At 40.5% G+C, this 25,764-nt stretch overlaps 2 protein-coding genes across 18 annotated transcripts; both read right to left on the reverse strand.

The window, feature by feature from the left end:
- Window positions 1-1,323: 1,323 nt before the first annotated feature.
- tnnt2a (troponin T type 2a (cardiac)) lies at window positions 1,324-16,434 on the reverse strand. Of its 16 annotated transcripts, none has more exons than XM_031311385.1 (16): window positions 16,274-16,434; window positions 16,086-16,155; window positions 15,835-15,845; window positions 15,254-15,268; window positions 14,212-14,277; window positions 12,403-12,450; window positions 10,710-10,733; window positions 10,392-10,416; window positions 5,632-5,695; window positions 5,398-5,514; window positions 5,219-5,296; window positions 4,999-5,109; window positions 4,795-4,904; window positions 4,564-4,654; window positions 4,433-4,473; window positions 1,324-1,787 (listed from the first exon to the last, which is right to left on the reverse strand). In XM_031311385.1, the coding sequence occupies exons 2-16, from the start codon at window positions 16,121-16,123 to the stop codon at window positions 1,754-1,756; spliced, it is 873 nt and encodes a 290-aa protein (XP_031167245.1). In that variant the 5' UTR covers window positions 16,124-16,155; window positions 16,274-16,434; the 3' UTR covers window positions 1,324-1,753. The 16 variants fall into 16 exon arrangements, with proteins under 16 accessions (XP_031167245.1, XP_031167243.1, XP_031167242.1 ...); XM_031311383.1 differs by having other exon boundaries at window positions 14,212-14,280; XM_031311382.1 differs by having other exon boundaries at window positions 15,254-15,271.
- Window positions 16,435-16,749: 315 nt separating this feature from the next.
- On the reverse strand, window positions 16,750-24,025 carry lad1 (ladinin). Of its 2 annotated transcripts, XM_031311445.2 has the most exons (14): window positions 23,837-24,024; window positions 23,055-23,240; window positions 22,234-22,507; window positions 20,886-20,959; window positions 20,190-20,361; window positions 19,762-19,854; window positions 19,330-19,373; window positions 19,198-19,240; window positions 18,930-18,973; window positions 18,739-18,805; window positions 18,484-18,621; window positions 18,283-18,369; window positions 17,392-17,517; window positions 16,750-17,284 (listed from the first exon to the last, which is right to left on the reverse strand). In XM_031311445.2, exons 1-13 carry the CDS (start codon window positions 23,872-23,874, stop codon window positions 17,419-17,421), a joined length of 1,359 nt encoding a protein of 452 aa, XP_031167305.1. In that variant the 5' UTR covers window positions 23,875-24,024; the 3' UTR covers window positions 16,750-17,284; window positions 17,392-17,418. The 2 variants fall into 2 exon arrangements, with proteins under 2 accessions (XP_031167305.1, XP_031167306.1); XM_031311446.2 differs by lacking the exon at window positions 19,762-19,854 and having other exon boundaries at window positions 23,837-24,025.
- Between the last annotated feature and the right edge of the window lie 1,739 nt (window positions 24,026-25,764).

Genomic DNA, 25,764 nt, shown 5'->3' on the forward strand with positions numbered 1-25,764 from the left:
ATATATATATATATATATGAGCCATGTTGGAAGATACTGGATTCCCTGCTCATAATTTCATCATCACCACAAAATAGATTAGAGATATTTATTTCTCTGCAGCAGCTGCAATACCAATTTATTGTAGATCTCTTGAACTAATTAAGCTCCAAGTTTTTTATTCCAGCAGGGTTTTGTGGTGTGTTAGCACGCCAGTCTCTGACTAAGACTATGAAAACAAAATGAGAAGCCTCTTAGCTCCATTTTCTAAACTGGGTGGGGTCTGACTGAAGCAGGTTTGGTGAGAATGTTGAGAATGTGCACATTGCACAGTTTTCACACAAAAAATACATGATTGTTCATTTCTGTTATTCACAATATATTAAAAAACAATTCATGTTCTGCATGATTTAGATTTTCCTATAGCCTTTTTCACTGTTGACTGAAGTAGCAAGTTTGTTCTTCAGCGACAAAATAAATCATAAGGAAGTTTGTTTTTTTTCATAATTTTTATCAAATTACTTAATGAAAAACTGATTAATGGCACTTATTTTCTATTGACCTGTTGATCATTAACTAAACATGAAGAAATTACTGTCAACTCTTATGTCTGTTCTGTTCAACTTTCGCCCGCGGTGCTGTCCTGACGGGTAACACAAAGGAGGGAAAAAAAATCAGCAGATGCTGTTTACTGGCTCATTGGTCACTGTCTCCATGGTCTGCTGCAGAACTATAAACCACATTGCAAGAACAAAGAAATCCTTAGTGCCTCATTTTATTTTTAAGGAGGTAACCAATACTTTTGTATTCTTAGATGCATATATATCAGTTTGAAATATACTGAATGTAATTTGATTTAGATTATATTTAGAATATAGATTTACAACTTTTTCCTCTTCTGAGTGGTGTAGTTCTGGAAAATGTAGAATATCATAAAGACACAGCAACTCCACCCGTGGACCACATCAAGTAGGTTTTTAATTAATTGAGATAAATTTAGTCAAATCTGGCCACAAACTCATAAATCATACTATCCCTAAATGTTACGCTTGTTTCATTACAAGTTGTAACGCTTTCCGCATACTTGGTGTCACATCAGATCCACCTCGGTGAGTTCATTGGTATTTAGTTTTGCAGCTCGGTGTCTAATCATGAACCAAGTATGTTGTCATATAAATTCACCTTTTGATACACTTTGAAGAGAAGTTGGAAAGCAGTTGAAGGAGGAACATCTTTTTTCAAATGAAGGATTTTCCCACCTGGATTACTGTTAAATGAAAATGATTCATTCTCTTCCAGCTTTGTGTGTGTATTTGTGTGAATGTGTGTGTGTGTGTGTGTGTGTGTGTGTGTGTGTGTGTGTGTGTGTGTGTTGGGTGGAAGTCTGGGCGTTAGCCCAAGGAGCTTCATTACAGTCTTAAAGTCATGTCGTAGCCTGTCTCTGAGTCGGAAGAGACTATTTGCTTTAGGCTTTCTGCATTCATGTCTTGAATTTCATTTTACTCTCTGGAGTTTTGGGTGCTGATAAACTCATGCACCCATGCTCAAAAGTCTGAAAGAGCAAGAAGTCATTGATTGAGCTGAGATTGTTTTATTTACACCCTAAACACAGGGGATCTTATTTAAAAGGTGGCTTTAAACCGGATATAATTGGTACTCTAGGTGATGATTACGTGGTGTAACAGGTGTGACTGGGGTGTGGCAGGAAAGCCATGGATTGGTTTGAGGCGGTGGCTTCGGGAAAGGGCTGATAGTTACACTGCTCACTCAGCAATTACTTCCTCAGGCCTCTCTTGGTCCTCTTGGATCTGTTGAAAACAAGGACTAGTCACATGAGGCAAAAGACAACATGTCCACAAAAAGCATTGAGAATGCACATTTAAAGTAGCTAACATTGTGAGGTTGCAGAATTATCTACCATCCATTTTGACAAAATAGCAAGGCAATTAGCACACTTGAGACATACAAGTGCTCTTTCAGTGCATCTGTGACACGTGTGACAGCTGACCTGCCACACCCAGCCACACAGCCAGCTCTCCCAGTTTGAGTGAGTAACAGAGCCTTGAGGGGCTCGTGAGTGGAGGTGAGCAAAATGACAGCTGGGCTGTGGCGGGGTGGGGTGCTATTCTGCCGTCAAAATGCCATTTAGGTTAGTGGTGAGCATTCGAAGGGCCACTACACCTAACAACAAATGAACATGCACTCAAAGTACCTGATGGTCTTCTCTTAACACTACTATTTAAATGAAAACACTGTTGCATGCTATGATCAATGGGTCAAATTATAGCTTAGCACTGATAACATTTTATTGTTTGCATCCTGTGCTTTTCCCTGTTGTATGATGTGCTTTAGCAATACTATGTCTCAATATGGCCATGCTAATATATAATATGTTTATGACGATGCATAATAAAGCCTCTTTGAATTGGATTGAGAGAGAGAGAATGAAGAGAAGGAGCGTGGCACAAAGCAGTGAATCAGTTGAATAAAACAATCTTCTCATTGTCTTGCAGCGATTTTGTCTAAAACACAAATAAACACACACACACCTCCACAGGAATGTGCCACATTGTCGGATTATAAGTGAATGCAGAGCATAACCTCTTTGGCATCATCTTGTCTGTTTCTCTGTGTCCATGTGTCAGTTAGATTTGTGCATTGGTATGAGAAGTGAGGGATAAAGCAGCGGTTGGAAATGATAATGCTGTTAATGGCTGGGGGTTACACACATGTCTTTGTTGACACCCCCAAATATCTCATACTCTCCAGAATGAAAAAGAAAAGAGGAAATACAGGCAGAGGGCAGGGTCTCTGCAGATAGACACCACCACACACTTCTAGTGGGTCATATGTGAAGTGAGGTCTATACATTGTTTTTGAGGAAGGCATTGCATATTATAGGCTACATTTAACTACTTGAATCACTATGGAAATATGAATGTAGTTGTTGTAGTTAAATGCAGTTCACTACTCCCCAGTGGTGGAAGAAGTATTCAGATCCTTTACTTAAGTAAAAGTACTGATACAACACTGTAAAAATACTCTGTTACAAATAAAAGTCCTGCATTGAAAATACTTTACCTCACTTAAGTAAAAGTATGTATCATCAGGAAAATGTACTTAAAGTATTGTGTTTTGTGTACAACAATCTTAATTTGTATAGTAACCAAAGCTGTCAGATTAATGTAGTCGAGTAAAAAGTACAATAATTTTCTCTGAAATGTAGTGAAGTAGAATTAGAAAGTGGCATGAAAAGAAAAGTAACGTTTTACTTAAGTACAGCAGAGTATACAGTACTTAGTTACATTCCACCACTGCTACTCCCCAACACTGATATTTAAACAATATCACATCTCCCCCTTCTCTATGATGGTTGGCTTTTCACGCCGCCATCAAGTGTGATCATACGGAACAACTATAAAAACTTTTGAATTTATTTAGAAGTACAAACCATAAGAAATACTACTATACTCAACCTATGAAAACAGGAGGTTATGCAGATAACCAAAGTTCCCCTGGAGTTCTTTTCTTTGTCTCTGAGGTCCTTTCACCAACAGGTGGAAATAGTTTTGTTAACGAGGCTAAACATATTTGATATTTTGACCATTAAAAGCAGGAAAAGCACAGGTGTAAATAATAACATTAACGACGGCTTTAGGCTTTAAGTGTCCCAGTAAGCAGCATCAGTCATTGAGCATGCACGCTACCAGAGCCCTGGAACTGGCTCACTTAAATGGAATGCAGCCATCATTAATGTTATGAATTCCACCTGTGATATTCCTGCTCTGACGAGGCAAAATGTCTGCTGTGAAAGGGGTCTGTAGACCGAATCACTGCGACACAAAAATCACTCCCAGGTTAACATGGCAGTTGATTTGAATTGTGGAGATATTTGAAATTAGAAAACTGGTTTCTTTCTGTTGTCAATTTCAGCTTTAACTGTAATGTTTAAAGATATATAGTTAAACATGGTGGCATGACCTATTTGACGTTTATGCTGTGCTTATTTTCTGTACTGCGTTGCTTTGCTAGCGTCTTATAGTGTTACGAACAGCAACCGCCAGTCAGACCGCTAGTTTGGGTGATGTCATTTTCTTTAGTCTGTGTGGCCCAACAGGTAAATTAGGTCTCCAATCTAATATTAACAAAAGTGTTGAGATATGAAAGCATCAAACATGCATTTTAAAGGGAAGAGATGAGAGCAGTTGTTCCTCGTCCCTGTTTGATCAGCGCTGTTGAATTGTATGTACGGGACGCAGGGGTTTTCTACCCGGAAGTTATTGTAAACAAACATTGTGTCTACGGGCCTTGACAGGCACTTTGAGAGAGGTTCTTTAGGTTTTGTTCTGGAACATAGTCTGTGAGCAGACGTCCATGAGCGTGGTGCATCTGTGTGAAAAGTGTGTGTGGCATCAGAGAGAGAAAAAAACGAGATTCATGAGTTCATTCTTACATTTTCTGATGGTCGCTGACGCGGTTCCTCAAGACATTAATCTGGAACAAAGAAAACATGCACGTGTTACTCCAATGTAGTCTATTATCCTGTGCCTTACTTCAACAATATATGTGGCGTACTGTACACACTTCATATTTCTGTCTGGTGATCTGGTACTGCAGTTCAAACTTCTCTGCCTCCAGCTCGTGCATCCACTCCCACAGCTCTTGAGCTTTCTCCCTGTGAGACACAGATACAGTAAAATGGGACAGTATAGTTGTTTTATGTTATGTTGAGAGATTATTTTCAATGTCTCGTGTATCAGAAATAATGTCCCTACTTTATCTTGAGGTAAAATGACACAATATGTCTCCACCTACTTGATTCTGTCCTGGCTCATGTTCTCGATGTCCAGAGATTTGCGTCTTTCGCTCAGGATCTTCTTCTTCTTCTCTCTCTCAGTCTGCCTCTTACCACTCCGTTTTTCTGTCTGTAAAGTAAAATATGTAAAAATAAAAGCTCTGTTCTACATCCTTCACATTTTAAATACTTTAACCGCCCCCACTATGAACCCTCCTGCTCACCAATTTCTGCATGTAACCTCCAAAGTGGAGGCTAGTGAGGGTTTTCTTCTTCTTAGCTTCATCCTCTGCTCTCCTCTTGGCCTCCTCGTCCTCCTTACGAGCTCTCTCGTCCTGAAGAAACATGGATCCAAAGAGGAGTGATATGTTAGGAGGTGGTTCATTCAATACAGCAGATGCAGGAAGTATACATTACATTACAGCAGCATGAACATGACTATACCTCAAGGCGCTTCTGTCGCTCTTTCTCTCTCTCACTGCAGATTCTGTGCTGCTCTGCTCGCTCAGAACGCCGCTTCTCCTGCACAACAGATCATCATCTTAACAGATTTGAAAGCAGATCTTTAACTTTGAGTTCGTGAATATGTTTATCTTTAATTGGTTTTAGTGTAAAGCTCTCACAATCCTCTCCGTGAGATTAATGAGCTCTTCTTCTTCCTTCTTTCTGCTCTCAAAGTGAACCTCGATCAAAGTCTGAAGCTCCATCAGGTCCTTCTCCATCCTTTTACGATGTATATCCTACAGAAACAGGGGTTCAGTGCTTCTTATACTTTCTGGCATTGGTCTATGTTCCATAGGTTTTACACCATTAGGCAGAAACATATGCACTGTATGTACTGTAAGTCTGTCACTCACATCAAAATCCACCTTCTCTCCATCTGGGATCTTAGGAGGGATGAGGTTGGGCATGATAAATGGCCTGGAGATTTGGAGAGAAAAAAAACACAGGACAGTGAGTGAACAACACAGAGAGTTATAGGATAAAGTAAGAAAGAAATGTAAAGAACATTTTTAAAAAAATCATTAATCCCTCTCACTGGGGATGTCAAATGAGGAAAAATGTATTCAGCAGGTTCAATATGTCAAACAAATGATTCTGCATGTCACAAATGTCAATATTTTATTGTATTCTTTGGTTTGGAATAGTTTTTTATTTATTTATTTTTTTTACTTTTTTTAGTGTTGCATAATGAACTTCAACTAACCATTATAATGTAGACAGAGACATTTGCTAATCAAAAGTCTTACATTTTATATTTCAAGTCTATACTCTGACTATAGTCTATACTACTGATGACCAATATTTTGATCATAACATGTAGAGTAAGTCTTTGTGCTGGGGTTTAAAGCAAGGGGGAGGTTAAACTGATTAAAAACAGGTTAAACAGATATATTCCAACAATTTTTATTTTATATTCAAATGTTTTAACTTGCAGTACATATTTTGATTTTCTCTTTCTATGTTTAATATTATTATTATTATAATTTATATTCATTCTCTACGTTTTGGCAAAAGTTCTTTGGTTTTGAAGGTCTATAATGCTTCCCATAATGCTTTGGGGGATGTAAACAGGAAGAATACTATGGATTCGATGTGTTGTATCAAAGATCCTCTATACTAAACTATACTGTTCTATTTCGTATAGGCTTCAGTCACCGGCTGTCCCTCCTCCCCCCTAGGAGAAGTGGACCTCGAAACGGGGATCGATGCCCTCCCATTGCGGCTCTCCCCATCTCCGCAATGGCCAAGGGCACTGCTCCGGCGGTCTTCCCCTCTGCCTCAAGCGTGTTTTACAGTAGCCGCAGCCCGCATGGCGCATCCAAATGTAACGTCATGAGATCGCCGTGACTATTTATACTCGCGCTGGTGCTCGCGACACTAGTTGCAGTCTTCTCCTGAACAGCGGTGGCGCTAATGAGCAAATGCTACCGACGTTGCTCTTTCTACGGACTAGAAGAAGAAGAAAAAAGTAAACAACGGCAGAACTGGCTGCAGCATTGCCGTCAATGCTTCGATTTGATTCGATGATCTACTTCGTTGGATCAAGCCTTTCATTCGCCATAAAAAAAAACTCATCTTAACCCAGTAATTTTACAAGAGAGACTTGCAGTCACTGTGAGAGTCCTGGCATCCGGTTTGCTGCGAACCCGTTCGGCCTCCCGTTTCCGCTTTGTCGCGCACCGCTGAAAAAAAAAGAGCCGTGCGCGACAGCTGGGCGCGCGCTATAAATCGGACGCACCGGCAGGATATGACATCACTTTGACGTCACGATGGCGCGCGCCACCTTGGATGCGTCCAGTATAATTCACCTATCAGGCAGCTCCACCCTCACGGGCTCCACTCTGGCCGTGCTTCACGGAGCTTCGGCCGTTTGTGGAGGAGGCGCTCTCCCAGCCCGGGAAACTGAAGGCTCCCGTCTGTCGCTATGCCCCGTTCACTCGGGTTCAAGGCGACACAGAAGCGGGCTTCCCTTCGGTTCCCCCCCCCCCCCGGAGCAGAGCCTGGCGTCCATCCTGCTTCCACTTTTTTCGGCCACCGGAAGCCTACGCCTCTTTCGCCCCAGGATCAGGTATGTGCTCAGGTCACTGACCGGTCACACCAGTGTGCGGCCCAGGGTCTCGCGGCACAGAACAATATAGCTTTGCTAGCCTCCACAGTCTCCGTCATGGCCATTACTCCGGGAGCTCTTCCTCCGGAGCTAGCCACGCAGATTGGCAAAGCTATGACCGCGATCCTCACCCTGACCACGGCGTCCACGGTGGCGTTGTCCGGAGTCATGGCGTGTCAGACTGTGGCCCAGCGAAACATCTGGCTCCACATAAGCTACCCACTGACTGTGTTTTTCCTTGAGCACACGGGACAATCCACCCCTCGGCATGGACAATCTGTCGGTCATCTTGGTGGCACCGGAGCGCACGAGCGCATCTTGGTTCCCGACGCTGGTTCAGCTGCTGGCGGGTCCCCCCTGGCAATTGCCGTGGCGCAAGGACGCCCTGTCACAGCTGGACGGCGCGATATCTCATCCCCCAGTGATAACCCAGCGACTGTGGGTTACACCTGCAGAGGTTAGGCTTGCCTCCTGCCGTGGTGCGCACTATTCAGAGCGCGAGAGCCCCCTCCACAACAGCGTGTTACGTGGCGCGTTGGTCCGCTTTCCAGCGCTGGTGCACGGAGAGGGAAACAGACCCCATATCGTGTCCCCTGCCTCTCGTGTTGACTTATCTCCAAACATTGGTGGATAACGACTTTGCTCCGTCCACAGTCAAAGCCTACGCAGCAGCCATTTCATCCTGCCATGAAGGCTATGGAGAGAGGACGGCTTTTGCGCACCCCCTAGTAAAGCGTTTTTTGAAAAGGGTCCCGCCGTGCGCTCTCTCACTCCCCAATGGGATCTGGCCCTGGTGCTTCGAGCTCTGGGGAAGCCTCCTTTCGAGCCCTTGGCACAAGCCCCTCTCAGTTTGCTGTCTCTAAAAACGGCACTTCTCCTTGCCCTGACGTCAGCCAGGAGGGTGAGCGACTTATGTGCGCTGTCAGTTTCACCGTCCTGTTTCTCCATTAGAGGGGACAGGAGCGCAGCCACCCTACAGCCTAACCCCTCTTTCACACCAAAAATTTTAACAAATTCCTTTCGGTCGAGGGTTTTTTCCCTCCAGGGTTTTCCCCCCCCCCCCCCGCCTCATAACAACGACGCGGAGGAGGTTTTCCACCAATTGGACGGCGGACATAAGGCGGACACAGCAGCTGTTTGTACGCTACAGGGAACACTCCCAAGGAGCGGCCCTGTTAAAACAGCGTCTGTCTCACCTGCTGTGCGAGGCTATCACCCAGACCCATAACACACTCGGTTCTATCCTCTCTCAATGACGAATGATGCCCCGTCGTATGTTTTCTGTCTGCTGCTGGGTGCCTGGAGGAGAGCGGTGTCCCACATATATGTTTATGTATATGTATATGTATATATATATATATATCATGCATGCCTACAATCATGGATTATGCGCCCTGCATGTGTGTTTTCCAGCTTCCTCAACCCGCCTGCATTGAGTGCTGGGTGTAACACGGTGTCCTCGTTATTACCGATCCTGATACATCCTCTCTCACTACCATGCACGCCTACAATCATATGTGCCGCTGCATGTGTACTGCCTGGCCGGCTGGGAGGAACACGGGCGTCCCGTAATTATCAATCATGTACTACCCTCATCAATCATGCACGCCTGCACTCATGGCTTGGGCTTACAGCCAGCAAGGCCGAGTCATTACCATGGCAGGCTCTGTTATCAAGATAACAGCTTATCTGATACAGTCTCCTGTCAGTGCATGAGAGAGAGAGAGACAGAGAAGGGAAAAAGTTTAGTCTATGTTCCACTTGTGGGCTCTGGTCCACAGGTGGCATTGACTACATCAGCTTCGCCCTAACCCAATAGCGTGGCTTAGAGGGCGAAGCCTATATGAAATAGAACGATAGTTACGTTATTGTAACTCCAGATTCTATGAGTATAGGCTAGCCCTCTAAGATTCGGGCCACCTGCTCCGGTTACATTAGCTGAAGAAAAAAGCTTATGTTGGGAGCAGAGCAACGGGTCCGCTCTGTTTATATACAGTATTTGCGGACGTAGTTGAAGCCCGAGCGGCACGCTAGGGCGGGAAAGAAAATCTTCACGACTGCGCATGCGCGAAGGGATAAACCCAATAGCGTGGCTTAGAGGGCTACGCCTATACTCATAGAATCTGGAGTTACAATAACGTAACTATCGTCTATGATACTAAACCGTCTCTGGTTGTATCCCCGCTTCTTTTTTTTTTTTTTTTTTTTTTAGCATTTTAGCAAATTGGCGGCATTAAAAGTGTGCCGAATTATCTATTAGCAGTTCCTGTTTACGATGTACAGACAACTATCACTGGATTACGTTGATGCTGAAGAAACTTAATGTTAACTTGAAGAAAACCGTGATGATTGTCAAAGACATTGGAGTCTTTTTTCTATGATTTAAAGCAGATTAATGGATGGATGGATGGACATTGGACATAATGTTACTGATATCCCCATGACAGGTAAGCCACACTGAATCTAAAAATATGATTGATTTTTGGCACAAATTGCGTCAATCAAACGGGTTTTCCCAAAAAGCCATAAGTTGTGGTTGTGAGACATAGCTAGCTACATTAAACAACAATTTACGATCCAGATTATTTCTTGTACAGAGGCAGTATCTTTGTACGGATTAAACAAACAAGATATAAAGTGTTGAATAGTGAGCTTTAGCTAGGTGTGCTTGTAGAATGATTTTGTTACGTTTACACCATTCTCCTGCCGTGGTCTGGTAATGACTACCTTCACACAGAACCAGTCTAGCTGTTTCCCCCTGCTTCCAGTCTTTGTGCTAAGCTAAGCTAACCTACTGCTGGCAGTACATGAGAGTGGTATTGATCTTCTCATCTAACTCTCTGGCTCTGCAAGAAAGCAAATAAGGGTATTTCCCAAAATGTCAAAGTATTATTTTTAATTCGAAGGCTTTGCGTATAGGAGGTAGAATTAGCCCAACAAGAAGTATTTAGTTTCCATAGCAAAACAGTGTGCTTGTGTACATCAGGGAGTGTTAACGTTACTCACTTGAATTTCGGTTTGGCCTCCTCCTCTGTTTAGAAAAAAGAAAAAAAAATTGAAAGAGACACCAATGAGCTAGTCCAGACCACACACACTCTCACCAAGAGCACACCAAAACATTTCGTAATCCTACCAGGAAACGCCATCAAATTATGACAATGGAGCCTGTGTATGTGCTTGTAACAACAGGGAACTTTAGTTTGGCTGAGTTCATCAAAATCTAACTCAGGGTTAATGTTGTACTTCCAAGAAAAGCAAAACAGATTCACAGTGAGTAAGACGTGTCAACATTCATATTGATGCAATTTAGATAAACAGTGTTACCTTCTCCCTCCTCCTCTTCTCCATCTGAAACCAAAATAAGATTCTTGAGAGGCTTGTGTGAGTTTGTGAGTGTGTTAAATGAGTGTGTATGTACATTAGAGGACAGTAAATAGTTGTGTTTTATGAGTGTTGACAGACACAATGTCAAAATACATGAAAAGATAAGAAAGACCGAAATAGAGCACTGAGAAAGCCAAGTACCGAGCACTGAGAAAGCCAAGTACCGTGTGTGTGTGTGTGTGTGTGTGTGTGTGTGGAAAGTGTTGCATGTGTTACATATCATGAATAGCCTTCGGTCAGAGAGGTTGTCTTGATAATAAGCACTTACTCACCAAAGAAGGTATGGCATCTATGACCTGGCTGAATAACACATAAGGCCATACAAGTAGGAGGCTGAAAGGATAGTTTTGCAGGTATTTTTTCATAAATCAAAGTATCGGACAAATGGAAATTTAGTGGTGCTAAATAAAAGGTCAGAGGATCACTAGAAATGTCGTGGAACCATAAATCTCTGATCAAAAATGTTGTGCCCTGCTAGTTGACATTGAGATATTTCACTGGATGAGTAAAAATGTTGACCTACTGGTAGCGCTAGAGGAAAAGTCAAGGAATCACCAAAGTCAGTAGGATTCATTCTCTGTGCACTGTGAATGTCTGCACAGAATTGTGTGGCATCCATCTGATACTTGTTTATATACTTGATATTTCAGCCTGGACTACTGTGGTAGACTAACAGTGCCATCCCTAGCATGGCTAATAAAAACTACTCTTCTGATGATAAACTGAACTTGCAGGTGAAATAGGGCCAGGCAATAATTCAATATGATAATGTATTGTCTTTTAATGGAATCTATATTGTGAAAAAATCAAATTGAATTTTTGTGATGCCTAATTACGTTGTTTAAATTTGTTTTTAATAACAAGCACATTTACTCAAACTTCTCAGAAAAAGTTATTCATAAAATGAATAATATACTTTATATTCGTCAATTATTTAATTCACACAGGAGTATACAAAATTAGGCTTTACCATATGGTTATTTATATTTATTGAATTGCCAGAATGGTAATTCAAATTTGTGATTTATATCGTTATTGAGATTTGAATAGAAGATTTTGGCCAAACCACCCAGCCCTAAGGTGTAATGCTGCATTCACAAACCAGTCGAAATATCCCTTTCTCCTGCCCAGTTTGCGACACATCAGGTGACGGCTTACAGGCGCCTCACAGGGCGTTTGCTGATTTGGAAGCATAGATGATAGGGAAAGATGACTTTGAACATCTCTCACATCATATGATTGGCAGTAACAGGGAGACACACCTAAACAATTGCTGATTAAGATAATATCTAATTCTGACTAATAAAAGAGCCTTAGGGATGGGAGGGATGGGAGGCCTGGGGATTACTTTCACCCGGTGGTTATCTGTGGTGACTAAGAAAGAGACAGGAGAGACCTCATTGAGTCGCTGCAGACTGTCACATACCAAAGTAATGTGTGACTGATAGTAGATAATTATCCTGTCTGTCTCTGACTGATGCTTATAGACAGAATAAATTAATCCCCGTTGCTCCGCTGTCAACATATACCCAACACGTCACTTAGACGTTGTCTTGCTGGGAAACCACGGACACCACACTGACAACATGTCTGCATTCAAAAAGAACAATGTTTACCCCTCTGAAACCCTCACCTATTTCCTCCTTCTCTGCAGCAGGTTCGTCCTCTTCCTGTACGGCCTCTGGCAGAGAAGAAAGTTGTACATCCATTAGTGACATATCAGTTAGAAATCTCGACACTCCCAGGGTGTGATATATTAACTCATTGTCTTATTGTATCGCTCTCACTTGTTGATTTCATAAGTTCAATAATGAGAGAACAGCTGCTAGATCTATAATTAAATGCAGAGTGAGTGTGTGTGTGTGTGTGTGTGTGTGTGTGTGTGTGTGTGTGTGTCTGTGTGTGTCTGCAAGATCATGAGCAGTGGATTGAGTGAGTCAATCCCAAATATATAATTTTAGCAGGGACATTTGCAGAAATACCTCCAATACTGACAGCAACAAGAGACTGACTTTGTGGACTTAGATAATGTTTGTTTGGGCTTTTGATATCTTACAATGCTAATCCAGAAATGTCCAGTGGTGTAGTACGCAGGTATACACAGTATACCCACTAAGAAAGCTCCAGGATTTCCATATACTCACTTAAAAATGCCCAATGACACGCAGCAACATACTTGAATTGTCATCTGTGTTTTTCTTCTTCACATATGCTAAATAAAGGTATTTCCACCGTAAATTGGTGCATAAAAGTGTATCCGAATACAGGAAATGAAGTAGTTGATGCTCAAAACCTCCCTGGGGAGGACACCCAGACCCCCCACTATGATATGATTTGCCTTGTACTGTAGTATCTATTTTTGCTTCTGTTGTTTTTTAGTTTTAGACACCTCTTTCATTCATTTTTACTTTTACTTTATACTGTATTTATTTACGTCCTTGTACTGTTGCACAATTTCCCCTCTTTGGATAAATGTTCCAAAGAGGTGAATGTAATGTAAATGTAGGTAAATATTCATTTTATCTTATAAATGAATACACAGATATGAAACAAATAAATAATAAGAATAAGTACATAAAGAAATGATGAAATAAATACAAAAATACAATTACAAAAAAAACAAAATTAAATAGATCAATTAAATAATTAATGTCTGTAATAATTGTGACTCAAATAAGCATTATTACAGACATTAATTAATTATTTAATTTATCTATTTAATTATGTATTAAATATTACATAATTAAAAAGATTATGTTAAATAAACATAAATATTATGTTAAAATAAATACATGTAAATATAGAGAAATTAAGAAATGTCTTTATTTCTCTATATTTACATGTATTTCTTTTTTGTATTTCTACATCAGTCTGTCTTTCTGTGTCTGTGTATGTTATTGAGGTAGTTGTTGCTAACCTCATTCCAAAACAGGATAGGTCAAAGGAGTGTGATTGTTTGCCTGTCTGACCAATCCTGCTTCAGAATGAATTTAGTACCGTCTACCTCATTTAAATACAGACACAGAAAAAATAGTTATATGAATACATGTATTTATTGAAATAAGTTAAGAAATGTAAAAATATAAAAAGAAGTAAAAATATAGAAATACATTTCTGTATTTATTTATCATTTATTTAGTTTCAGGATTTATTTAGTTATTTTTCATCCTTTATGCACCCATCTGTTTGGCTGTTTGCCAAATGTTAAATGGATATTTTCAGTAAGTATTATTATTTCTCTGTAGAACCCAAAAATACTTGTCTATAGAACATTTTATTTAATTCTTAAAATCCAATTTTGTATCCTAATGTTTATGCCCAGATACGGTGCATGTGCATAGTGAGCTCCATCATAGTACATGTAGTATGTTTCTGATTAAGAAGTCATGCACTATGGAGTATCTCAAAAAAAGATGCTTTCAGCTCAAAGCATACGCAGTACCTTCCTCTGCCTCCTCCTGCTCCTCCACCTGCTCCTGCTCCTCCTCCTCCTCTACCCCCTGCTCCCCTGCTGAGCAAAAGCACAGAGCTGTTTAGAGCCAGTCAGCCAGCCAAGCAGCCAGCAACATTCAAACAGAGAGAAAGAAAGAAAGTCTTTCAAAGCATGATCAAATCAAGCATGAATGATTCTGATGTAATCATTCATGAATGTCAGTCACAGCCGATGGTGGAAAGTGCATTCACTCAAGTAGGGTAGTTTAACTAAAAATAACAAATAATTGTAGTGGAGTAAATTGTTATTTTTACTTTACAAATTACATTTCTGCATAACAAACATTTGATTATAAAATATGATGTTTTGTTATAAGTTAAACTACCCAACAGTACAAGTAGAGCTCATTATTCGATTAAACGATAAGTTGATTGTCTTTTTTTTTTAATCAACAATTCCAACTCCACAAATGTGTGGATTCTCATCTTATTTTTCCTTATTTTAATTATTAACACATTTTTAATAATTTTGACTATTGGTTGCGCAAAACAAGCATTGTGAAGGTGTCACTTTGGGTAATTGTGATGACATTTCTCACTATTTTCAGATTTTCTTTACAAACCAAAGAATCAATCAAGACCACAAACAGCAAATAATCCATAATGTAAATAATCTATGGATGTAGTCCGAGTAATAATAATTTAATGATCTAAATATTGCAATAATATAACGGTCACAGCTGCAGTACTTTTAACACTACTAAGTAAATTTTTCTGATTATACTTGCATATTTTTTACTGCATATTTTAAATGCAGGACTTTTAATTGTAATGGAGTTTTTTTTGTTTTTTTTGCAGTGTGGTGTTAGTACTTTTACTTAAGTAAAGGATCTGAATACTTCCGCCACTGGTCACAGCTATGTTATTTTAACCACAGGCACCCTGACTATCAACATCCAACAGTCCACCTGTTGCTCTGGTTAGTCATGACCACAAGTTATTCATCAATGACCCAGAGCTTAATTTATAACTGTTCACACAACGTCCCATACCTTCAGCAGCCTCCTCTTCTGAATCACGCAGCCAGGAAAATACACAAGAGAGGAGATGTACAAATGTAACCACACAATGATAAAGTACTGCATCTTATATACACACACCTACTTTTGCTTTCATGCATCAACTAATTACAAGCAAAATTAGAAACAGGAAATCATTATCAAAACCCTGAAGAAATAACTTTTACATCCTGTGGATTTTCCAAAAAATCGACCTACTGGTACAACAAGGACGTCTTTTGGTACAAACACACTTTGTGCTGCATTACAATAAGCCTCAAACATTAGGAAAAAAGCCTGTTGATTTTATAGCACTGTACATTGCTTATTTGTATATACAACAAGAGCTACAGTTATGGAAGCTGTGTGCTGAACAGACAGGCTCAACATTTACATTTGATTCATAAGTCAATTTGACATTTTCATTCACAGGAGACATCTATAAGAACATCTTTACATTCATTTTTAAATCCATGTAATACTGTATGTAGAAAACGTGTCAAACCTACATGGCTTTAGTTTTAACAGTAGTTCACACTGTGCAGTATGTGTTGAGTCATAATGGGAGTTCTTACCTTCCACCTCCCTGTGAAAATCAAAACACGTTCATACATTATTATTCTGATAGAAAAAAACGTGAATATGCAGCAATGTGTCATTGATATTACAGCAACATAAAGCTGTCATTACAATAGATGTAGTAAAGGAACTACAATGTATAGTTGTGTAACTGGGTGTATTTCTACAGTTACACAAGTATGTTATAATCAAGCAGAAATGTGTATAAGCTTTGATACGTAAAAATGAAAAACAAGCTTCAACCTACTCCTCATATTCCTCCACCACTTCCTCGTTGTCAGACATGACAGGGAGCGTTCAGGTGTACAGCAGTGAATCTAAACGTTAACCAGAATCTGTAAATTCACCTAGAAATAATATTCCCCTTCACTTTTATTACATCTTCATAACAACATTGTATAGCATAAATACTGGGTTATAATCAGTGAAACTTACCTGAATAAGAGTGATGAAGAAAGACAGCTGATGGAGAGACTCAATGGGCAGCAGAGGAGCGGTCGCTGCTTTCACTAATAGGAACGTGAGGTGGGTCTCAGAGGGTAAAGGGACAGACTGTGTATGGGGGAGAGAGGCTTCAGGACCCCTTGTTGTTTTATTAATAACTTTTTAGATAGCATGTAACCTCCATTATCACCAATCCCAAAAAAGGCCGCAGTGTCCACAAGTCTGGTTTGCAGTGCCAAAAAGATCAAGATAAAGCACACAGTTGCTCACAGACAATGACTCACACATCACATACACATTTTCTCACCCTTGTATGGCAACCTGCCACTGACAGAACACAGGCATCCAGCTCTTATCTACCCCCTCCCCCCCTCCCTCTGCTGAGATAAGTGATGTTACAGAGTATGTATACAACATATATTTCCATGTTGTGTAAGCAAGCAATTAGAAGAAATTTATGACAGACGTGTGGTAATAAAACATTTTATTCCTTAGACAGGCAGCATCTTGCCCACAATGACACAGAACAAAAGGTATATTTTAGCTGATTAGACAAAAAAACATACAATTACAACTCCCACCGCTGCAATTCTATAAAAATAGACGTTATTAGCCTTAAAACCTACACCTGTTTAAAGTGCTTGAAAAATTACACAAAGTTAAGGCAAATGGCTGAAGAGCTTTAAAACAAATGTATCACTTTCCTCCCTGTTTTTCTATCACTGTTCTTCTCCTCTCATGTCAACTTTGCTTTTTACCCTTCCTCACACATTAATGTTCATGTAATGTCAATGTTTAAATAAGACTTTTATTCTACTTGAAGCAATGCATTAGTGTATGATTAAAGCCTCCTTACTTTAAAAGCAGTATCCTCAACTCACTTTTTTCTCTATTTGGCATATCTATTCCTCCTGTGTGCTTTGGCAGGGTAGTCAAAAAAACATAAAAAGCTTGAAGAAAGAATCAGTCAGTCATGGCATCCTCGTCACCGTCTACTAAATCCTACAAATAAGGGCACAGAAAGGCAAGAAATTATTGCTGAAGAAACACATTTTTATTTCCTACTCAAATTAAAGTCATGTTAAAGTCGTGTGGGACAGTAATCTTACTTGTTGGCCATTATAAATAGACATCCTTCACTTGCAGATTTTTCCAGGGCTGGGTTTTGGGACACTGTTCTCCTCTCTGGTCTCAAACAGGCTCCTCTTACCAATGATGTCCACATGTCTCAAGTCCTGCAAATAGAAAATTGAAAAATGATCACACTTATTTTTACAAGACAATCAACCCTCAATACAACACACAAAAGAAGAGAAAGATATATTCTCTCTCTCTCTCTCTCTCTCTCTCTCTCTCTCTCTCTCTCTCTCTCTCTCTCTCTCTCTCTCTCTCTCTCTCTCTCTCTCTATCTATCTCTACATATATGCTTTCTATGAATACTGATACGTGTCAGATACATTTCTCTATATGATAACCAAAAATATCTTTATTTGCTCCTATATAACGAAAATGGCAGTGTCCCCGTAGCCATGGATACCTTGCTGTTAAAACTAACAGCAACCCAGGTATGTCATAGAAACGGTTTTGAACTTGGACTAAACTTCTGAAGTTAAGTCAATCAGTTGTCAGGTTGAACTCTGAACTAAAGTCTCTAATCACCACAAGTTAAACATCCCCCACTATAGGAGAACAGAATGAATGTTGCTTTCAGAATAAAAATACTGATATTTCCTATTAATTTAAATCATAAATAATCATAGTTGCCAGAACTAGAGGAGAAAACCTATTTTCAAAAACAACAAGGAACATAATGTGAATTGGTTTGGTAAGGGCATCCTAATCAAAGGTAAGCAGCAGGAAGAATACAAATATATCCTGCTCTTGAGGCACATGCAGTAGATTAAAGAGTACTACTGCCCTCTAGCTGCCAGATGCTACATGTGTTGAACTTCTTACATGATGCAGTTTTAGCAGACATGTAACAATGCAAATAGCCTCACAGTAGGAAGTGAAGACCCAGTATCGTTGGTCTTGTTGACCCAGCGGTTGATCCGGTCTGACATTCCTGATGTGAAGCTCCTAAATTCCTGTGAATTTCCGACAGAGATGTGAAATAATCAGAGCCCATACATGCTAATAATATCAATCCATGCACTGATGCCCATGCAGATCTGATAGGTGATTGTGAGTAATGAATGTACCTGTCTAGAAACTCCCGGGCTGGTGGGGCTCGCCCCCTGCTTCTCCTTCTCAAAGAGGCCTCTCTTCCTGGACACCTCGTCCAGCAGAAACAGGGTCCTCTGGGTTACGTCTGGAGATCTGGAGATTATTTCGGACTTCTACGCACATATAGGAAGCAGAGTTGAGAAAAAAACATCAGCGAGATGTAAAAAAATATATTTTTTTACTTGTACGGTGATTAAGTTGAGTTATTCTGTTTTATTGCAGAGTCTGACCTGTGCAGCCTGAGCCAGTCTCTCCATCTTCTCCTGGATGGACCTGGATGAAATCCTCTGCCTGGAGCTGAACAAAACAGAATGCACATATGCAAGGGCTTTGTACACTTGCCTGACTTACCTGACTAAAATAACTATAATTCAAACTTTTAGAAAAGGTAAAAGAAAATCATTTGGCTGTACAAACTCACTTTCTCTGGAGGGGTGATGCTTTGTCTTCATCTTCATTTTGGTTCTGGATCATTAACATTACACACACTCATTATACACACTGTACATCATCTATGTACAACTCTAACACAAATAACATACATTTTATTATGTTTTGATGCACAATGATCCATGATCCAAGTCAACATTGCTAATCTTTTTACTCAGCCAATATTGAAAGAATACCTTTCTGTCTGTGATGACTGTAAATCTTACTAAGAAATTGGATAAGATAGCTAAGAATCTTACTGTGTTGGATTCAAACTTCTTGGAGGCCAACCTCACACTCGCACTACAACAGAATACAGCAGTCAGCAACCAAACTGAGGTAGACAGATACAAAGACATGAACTTAAAATAAAGACAAGGATGTTGCCTTACCTCCTCTGCAGCGGCGCACTCTCCTCTTCTTTCTTCCTCATCATCTGTGGAAAACCAAGCATATGTGAATGCGCGTTAGCAGACCTTACAGTCGTCCAAATATCAGCAACTAATGACCAGCACAAATATCCCGTCTCTTGTGATGAGTTAGGGTGTTAACAAAGCAACCAGTCAGCAGTAAAAGCTGGTAAATATTGCTTCAGCTATTAGCATAAGCCCGAAGCCTGAGTGGCACAACCAAATTACCCTGAACTGATAGTCTAACAGCTGATGCGAGATTAAACCTTGTATTACAGTCAAATAGGCAAAGATTAATGTTGGCATTTAGCAGGGTGTGTGTGTGTGTGTGTGTGTGTGTGTGTGTGTGTGTGTGTGTGTGTGTGTGTGTGTGTGTGTGTGTGTGTGTGTGTGTGTGTGTGTGTGTGGTTTTACCCTGAAAGATATAGTCCTGGAGCTCTGTCTGACGAACGCTGGTTTGGCCGTCTGTTCAAAGTTGTCGTTGGAGGAAGAGCCATTCACGCTGGTCTAAAGGTAAAGCAATATAACATTTACAGCTACATAGGATCAGAATGAACTATTCCCATTCAGATGAAGACGAGCTCCAGTGAGCATCTCTTGTATTCTTCAACACTGTTTACTTAACTAAGGCGCCAATGATAGTTTGGTTGTATTGGCACAAAGACTGTAACTTTTACTCTTTAAACACTAGAGGATGCTGCTGCTGCTTTATTGGATTGATGAGCAGCGGCATCAGAACTTTGCAGCCAAACTCCTTGAGACAATCAAAACATGAAGCATAGATAGTTATGTTGTAAATGATATCTGACTGTGTGTGTGTGTGTGTGTGTGTGTTAAAATACCTCCTGTGTGTGTCCATTCTGAGCAGGGCTTTGAGCTCCCCTAGGAGAGGGGCTCTGGCAAGGCGATGGCCAGTGTTCTCGAGGTGAGTAGGGGGCCGTCGGAGAGTGAGGGCTCATGGGACTTGTGCACCCGCTGGCGGAGGGGCTTTTGTCGAGTGAGATGGAGACGGAACTGCAACACCAGAAACACGAGTGAACTGAAAGGTCAGTTGAAGATGTGCATGAGAAAGCAACCAGTTCTCCAACTCACAGTAAAGCTGCAGAGTATTATGTCTTTACCGCACCCTATTCAAGTCTCCTTTTGAAATTTTTGCTGTCTACGATCTTCTAAAACAATATTCTTGCTTAGCTATCTTGCCAGCTGATCTTGATTAGACAGAAGTCCATCTATGTGAGTTTCCATCTGGTTATATTTACTGAATATCTAAATAAATGTGTCTCTTGAAGACTTTGGTCAGTAAGCACATATGGCTGTCTTCATATGGTTTAATACTTTTATCAGATTACTTGCTTTTGGTTGCGATTTCACTGCTCAACTACACTGTAGCACTCCTCTGCTGCACTTTCATTTCCCTGTGTGGAATCGATATCCTTAATCTTATCTTAAAGAAATGTTCTGTAAAAATCTGTATTTGATCTTTCCCGATGACTCATATGAAAAGAGCAACAGACATGCAGTATATTGTGATCATTAACCTGACAAACTTGCGAGGCGGGTTGGACGATGGCTTGGGATCGCGGTCATTGCTCGACGACTGTCCATTTTCATGCTAACAAAGAAACAAACAGGAGAGACAATCAACATGAGCGCACAACATAGAAGCTTTTGAACAGAACCACCGGAGACACGCCTCACATTACATAACACGTGCAGTTATAGCCTAATTTGCAGAAACACTGAATTAGAGCTGCCTGCCAGTGTAATGGAAGATAAAGTTAAAGTTATGACCTTAAGCAAGCCTTATCAAAGTTTTATAGATGATTTGCATGGTCATTCGATTCACGCGAAGAGTGCAGTAAGTCCAGTAATAAGACAGGACTCAAATTCTATCAATCATTTATATATTCTGATGTTTGTGTACTCAAAGAAAATATACAATGTGTCTCCATCTTTACAGAACACATAACATTAATATCTTCACCTGAGGAGAAAAAAAGTTGTTTTTGTAGAATATAGAAAATGATTAACATGACTCTGCCTCTGTGTGGGGTAACAGTTAACTGTGATTAACCACACTGCAGGGTGGCCCTATTGGTAGCACTGTTATGACTAAGTGAAGCATTAATAGTTTGTATGTGAGTGCTTGTCTACCTGTCTTGTCAAAGGATTTGTCTGTCTGTGATACTACATACTTTGTCATTTTTAGCCAAGCTAACAGAATGACTCCAGGAATGGCAGTGGTGGTCGGTCAGTCCACCACTTTGGTGCAGACTGAATTTTCTCGACAACTAGTGTGTTGGATGGATTGCCATGGCATTTTGTACAGACATTCATGTTCCCCAGAGGTTAAATCCTACTGACTTTGTTGCTTCCCTAACTTCTCCTTTAGCATCAACAGTACGTCAAAGTGTTCACTTTCCCCCTGAAATATCTAAACATCTACTGCATAGATTAACACAAAATTTGGTTCAGACATTCATGGTTCCGAGATAATGTATCCTTACCACTTTGGGGATCCAGTGACTTTTCATCTAGCACTATCATCAGGTCAAAATCTCAGTTGCAAAACTGATGACACTCCCATCAGCCTCAGCTGTACTTAATGTTTTGTAATAATTAGAAAATGTAAGCATGCTAAAATGCTAAACTAAGGGGGTGAATATGGAAAACATTACACCTGCTGAACATACATTAGCATATTAGCATAGCATTGTACATACATTAGCATATTAGCATAGCATTGTAATTGTGAGAATGCCTAAGTGAGCCTCACAGAGCTGCTTTAGACTCTGAGTTATGTTGTCATTTAATAACTATGATAACAAAATATTCAACTTCAACAACAACAACAACAACACCACCACCACATAATTTCAGTCTTACTTGTCTGTTTGTGATGTTAGTGCTGCTAGTGGGGCTGTAAGAGGCTGTTTTTGGAGGTGGTTGTGGTTTGGATGTGGCTTTCACAGAGGGCAACACACTACCCTGCTCCTCATCCATGTCCCCCAGTAGCTCCACCCTACCTCCTCCACTGCAGGCCTCCGCTTCATCCTCCCCTACCTCCTTCTGTTGTCTCAGCATTTCCACATGCCTCATCCTCCGCTTTTCATCACGGACTCGCAGCATCTCCACGAAGTCCAGCTGAATCTGCTCCACACTGAAAAGAACCAGTTTATGCACGCACGTGAATGACAGATATATGATGGATTGTCTCTAGTGAGGGAAAGGACCTGTCAGTCCTGTGTCTGATTGTGTTTCTCTAATTTCTCTACAGTTCCTTTCTCTCTTTGAAGACTGCTTCTGCTTCAGGAACTCAGCTGGTGGTGTTTTTGATAGCTTTTCATGCTTTCCACGCTTGGTACAGTACAAGGTTTCTTCATGTGTTTGAAAACTACATATGACACACTCCCATTGGCAGAAAAGTGTAATAATCCTCTCTCTCCGCCTCTAAAATCCATCCACTAAAACCATTAAAAGCAGATGGATTCTCACATACTAGCATGCCTATGGCCCTCTAACATACAGCAAAGATGGAGAGAATGAAAGACAGAAGAAAGAGAGAGATAGTAGCAGTGCATAAACCATGCATAGAGAAGAAGAGCAGAGCACACACCTACAGCAACAGAATCATGTTCAGACAGTCTATAGATCACGCTTTGACAAGTACAAATAAATGAAGTGCTTTACTAAATTGTGAAAATAACCTGCTAAGGCCCTGGGACATCTCACTTGTGGAGTCTGTCCCTAAGGCGCTGTCACTGGTGGGCATGCCTCCGGTTGTTTGGCTGAAGTTGTCATCGGGGTCGGCGATGCTGCTTGAGCTCTTCACCCTCCTCCTCCTCTCCCTTTCCACTTCCTCTTCGTCCTCCATTGTCCACTGGCGTGCCAGGCTGAGCACAGAATCATAATGCACACAGGACACGCACATAACAATCAGAGAATGTGGAGGTAAAACAGAAAATAAAACCGAGGCAGAGACAAAAATGAAGATCCAAAACTCAACATGAAATCTACAGGAATTGATCCAATGAGCTGCTTGTTTTGGTTGCTGGAAAGGAGAGATTGCAGTTATAACGGTTTCACAGAACCTGCTATACTTGTTCATCAACTGTTTATGAGGAGAGTTGCAGTTGGTTGCTTGTCTGAACAACTTTAAATAACAATCAGTCTAGTATCGTGCAAGATGTGTGTAGAAAATACAGCATTTATTAGTCTATTATCTATTATTTAATAATAATGACACAAAAGGAAACAGAAAGTAGCTGTTTCATAAAGCTAGTGTGGGCTGCTGACTACAGATATTATAATGCCCCTAAATGAATATTATAAACTCATTTTTGTTCTGCTCGACTGCAACAGTAAGCTATGTTTATGCTAGTTCAGTGACTAAAGTTAAATTCCATAACATCTACTGTCAAAAAGCAGCAGCTGCAGATGGTGCTCTCAAACACAGGTGTCATATTCACTTTAAAGAAAAAGTTCCTACCTGGACAGAGCCGACCAGTTCTTCCGACTGATGGACATATTGGACGCAAATATATTAAAGTTTCCAGGTGCACTTCGCTCACAGACAGAAAATAGTCGACTGATTAGCACTCTATGGGCGGCAGTCAAATTACAGACAGAGCGGCACAATGCAGTCCACCTTTACCCCGGTGCAGCTCACTAAGGCATCACATGACCACAAAGGTGAGCTACCCACCTGAGAGAGAGAGAGAGGGAGGGAGAGAGAGGGAGGGAGAGAGAGAGAGGGAGAGAGCTTTTCCTTGTATGGTGGGAATATGGCAGTTATGATAGCTGTGACAAGTCACTTTTCTGTGGGCATTCCACACTGCTGCTATACAATTAAAGCTGCCATTAAAGCAAACACAATACGCAGTAATAAGTGAACAATAATAAAAAATTTAAAAAATCAATCAAAGTTGATAGAAGTTTTGGGAGTGTAAAACAGCAGTTACTCAGCAATTACTAAATATTCACCATTAAGGAGTGATATACTGTAGAAAAGAAAGCAGAAAAAAGGTTCTGCGAATATAGCACTTTAGAAAAAACAGCTGCAAAGCAAATTAACTAGAAAATATCAAACACACAAAACAGAAAGAGAATAAAAATCTACTAAAATAGAAATAAAGATCAATTAAATAGCAAAAAACATCAGTGGAAATAAGTTTTTTTTAAAGAAATGTCAACTGAATTGATGAGTTTAATAGTAAAAGGAAAACTATATGAAACTATATTCTATGTCAAACTGGTTTTGATGCTTTGTTGCAATGGGCAGTGAGTCTCTTTACAGTGTTAGTCAGACTGTTTGCTCTGCTGTGTAAGGCCACACCTGTCCTCTCAGCCCAGTATGTCGGACTCTGACCCAGACTCTGGCTCAGTCCAACACACACACACACACACACACACACACACACACACACACACACACACACACACACACACACACACCCTCCACCTCACCTGGCTTTATTACCAAACCTGTACCTGCTTTATTCTGTGCAGACCATGATGCCACAATAAACAGGATGAGCTACTATCATAATTACAGGTAACGTGTAGCTGTTGATGCTCATCCAGATTCTACCTTTTGTGTGTGGGCATTAAAAGCCAACCTTCTACAAATATGAGTGAAGCTGCTCATATTTTGTGAATTCACTCATATTTGTAGAAGGTTGGCTTTTAGGCAGCTTGTACCATTAAGATGCTATCGAATGGGACTTGTTTGCATGTCACTTCCTGGCCAAAGAGGCAAAGCATGCATCAGTACTGTCATGTGTTTTTGTGTTGCTTTAGTGTTAATATGGAGGGGGAAATCTATTCGGTGACACATGATATACTGCAGGTTCTTTGCATCCACAGGGATAAGGTGATGATTAAAGCATCATTACTGAAGCACTTTTCAGGGTGTGCTTTATGAGCATGCAAAACGGACAGCGCTAAAGCTGTGGACAGGATGATGCCGTGGACAGCTGTCAGGCGCATAAGCATATCAGCAGAAATTTGCTGTCTCGCAGAAGGGCCTCTGTGTCAGAGGTGCATTTCTTCAGTTCCTCAATATTTTCCTTTTACAGTCCTCTAATATAAAACTGTACAGCATTGCTAGCAGCTAGTAGGGCTGTGCTTTGAGCTAAATAATCACGTCAGCATGCTAAAATGCTCACAATGATTGCTATCATGCTGACATTTGGCACTTATAGGGCTTACCATGTTCACCATCTTAGTTTAGCATGTTAGCATGCTAACATGTTTTAAATGAGCACCAAACACAAATTACAGCTGAGGCTGAGGTGGATGACATTAGTTTTGTAGGTATTTGACATTTGGTCAAAAACCATAGTGTTGGACAAATTGAAATGTTGACTTGATAAAGACAGGGGATCACTAAAGTGATTACAATTACTCCTGAGTGGG

This window comes from Sander lucioperca, chromosome 12 (genome assembly GCF_008315115.2).
Source record: "Sander lucioperca isolate FBNREF2018 chromosome 12, SLUC_FBN_1.2, whole genome shotgun sequence".
In the NCBI taxonomy this organism is placed as follows: domain Eukaryota; kingdom Metazoa; phylum Chordata; class Actinopteri; order Perciformes; family Percidae; genus Sander; species Sander lucioperca.

Excerpts from the sequence above, each read along its gene's own strand:
- tnnt2a (XM_031311380.1), bottom strand. The coding sequence starts at position 16,123 with ATGTCTGACAACGAGGAAGTGGTGGAGGAATATGAGGA. Across the intron at positions 10,417-10,709 it reads AGAAGAGGAGGAGGGAGAAG|AGGAGGAGGCCAAACCGAAA; the intron begins GTAACACTGTTT and ends TTTTCTAAACAG. Across the intron at positions 4,655-4,794 it reads ATGAGCCAGGACAGAATCAA|GGAGAAAGCTCAAGAGCTGT; the intron begins GTAGGTGGAGAC and ends TGTGTCTCACAG.
- lad1 (XM_031311445.2), bottom strand. The coding sequence starts at position 23,874 with ATGTCCATCAGTCGGAAGAACTGGTCGGCTCTGTCCAG. Across the intron at positions 20,362-20,885 it reads CCGCCTCGCAAGTTTGTCAG|TTCCGTCTCCATCTCACTCG; the intron begins GTTAATGATCAC and ends CTGGTGTTGCAG. Across the intron at positions 17,518-18,282 it reads CTGGGTCTTCACTTCCTACT|GACTTGAGACATGTGGACAT; the intron begins GTGAGGCTATTT and ends TTCTATTTGCAG.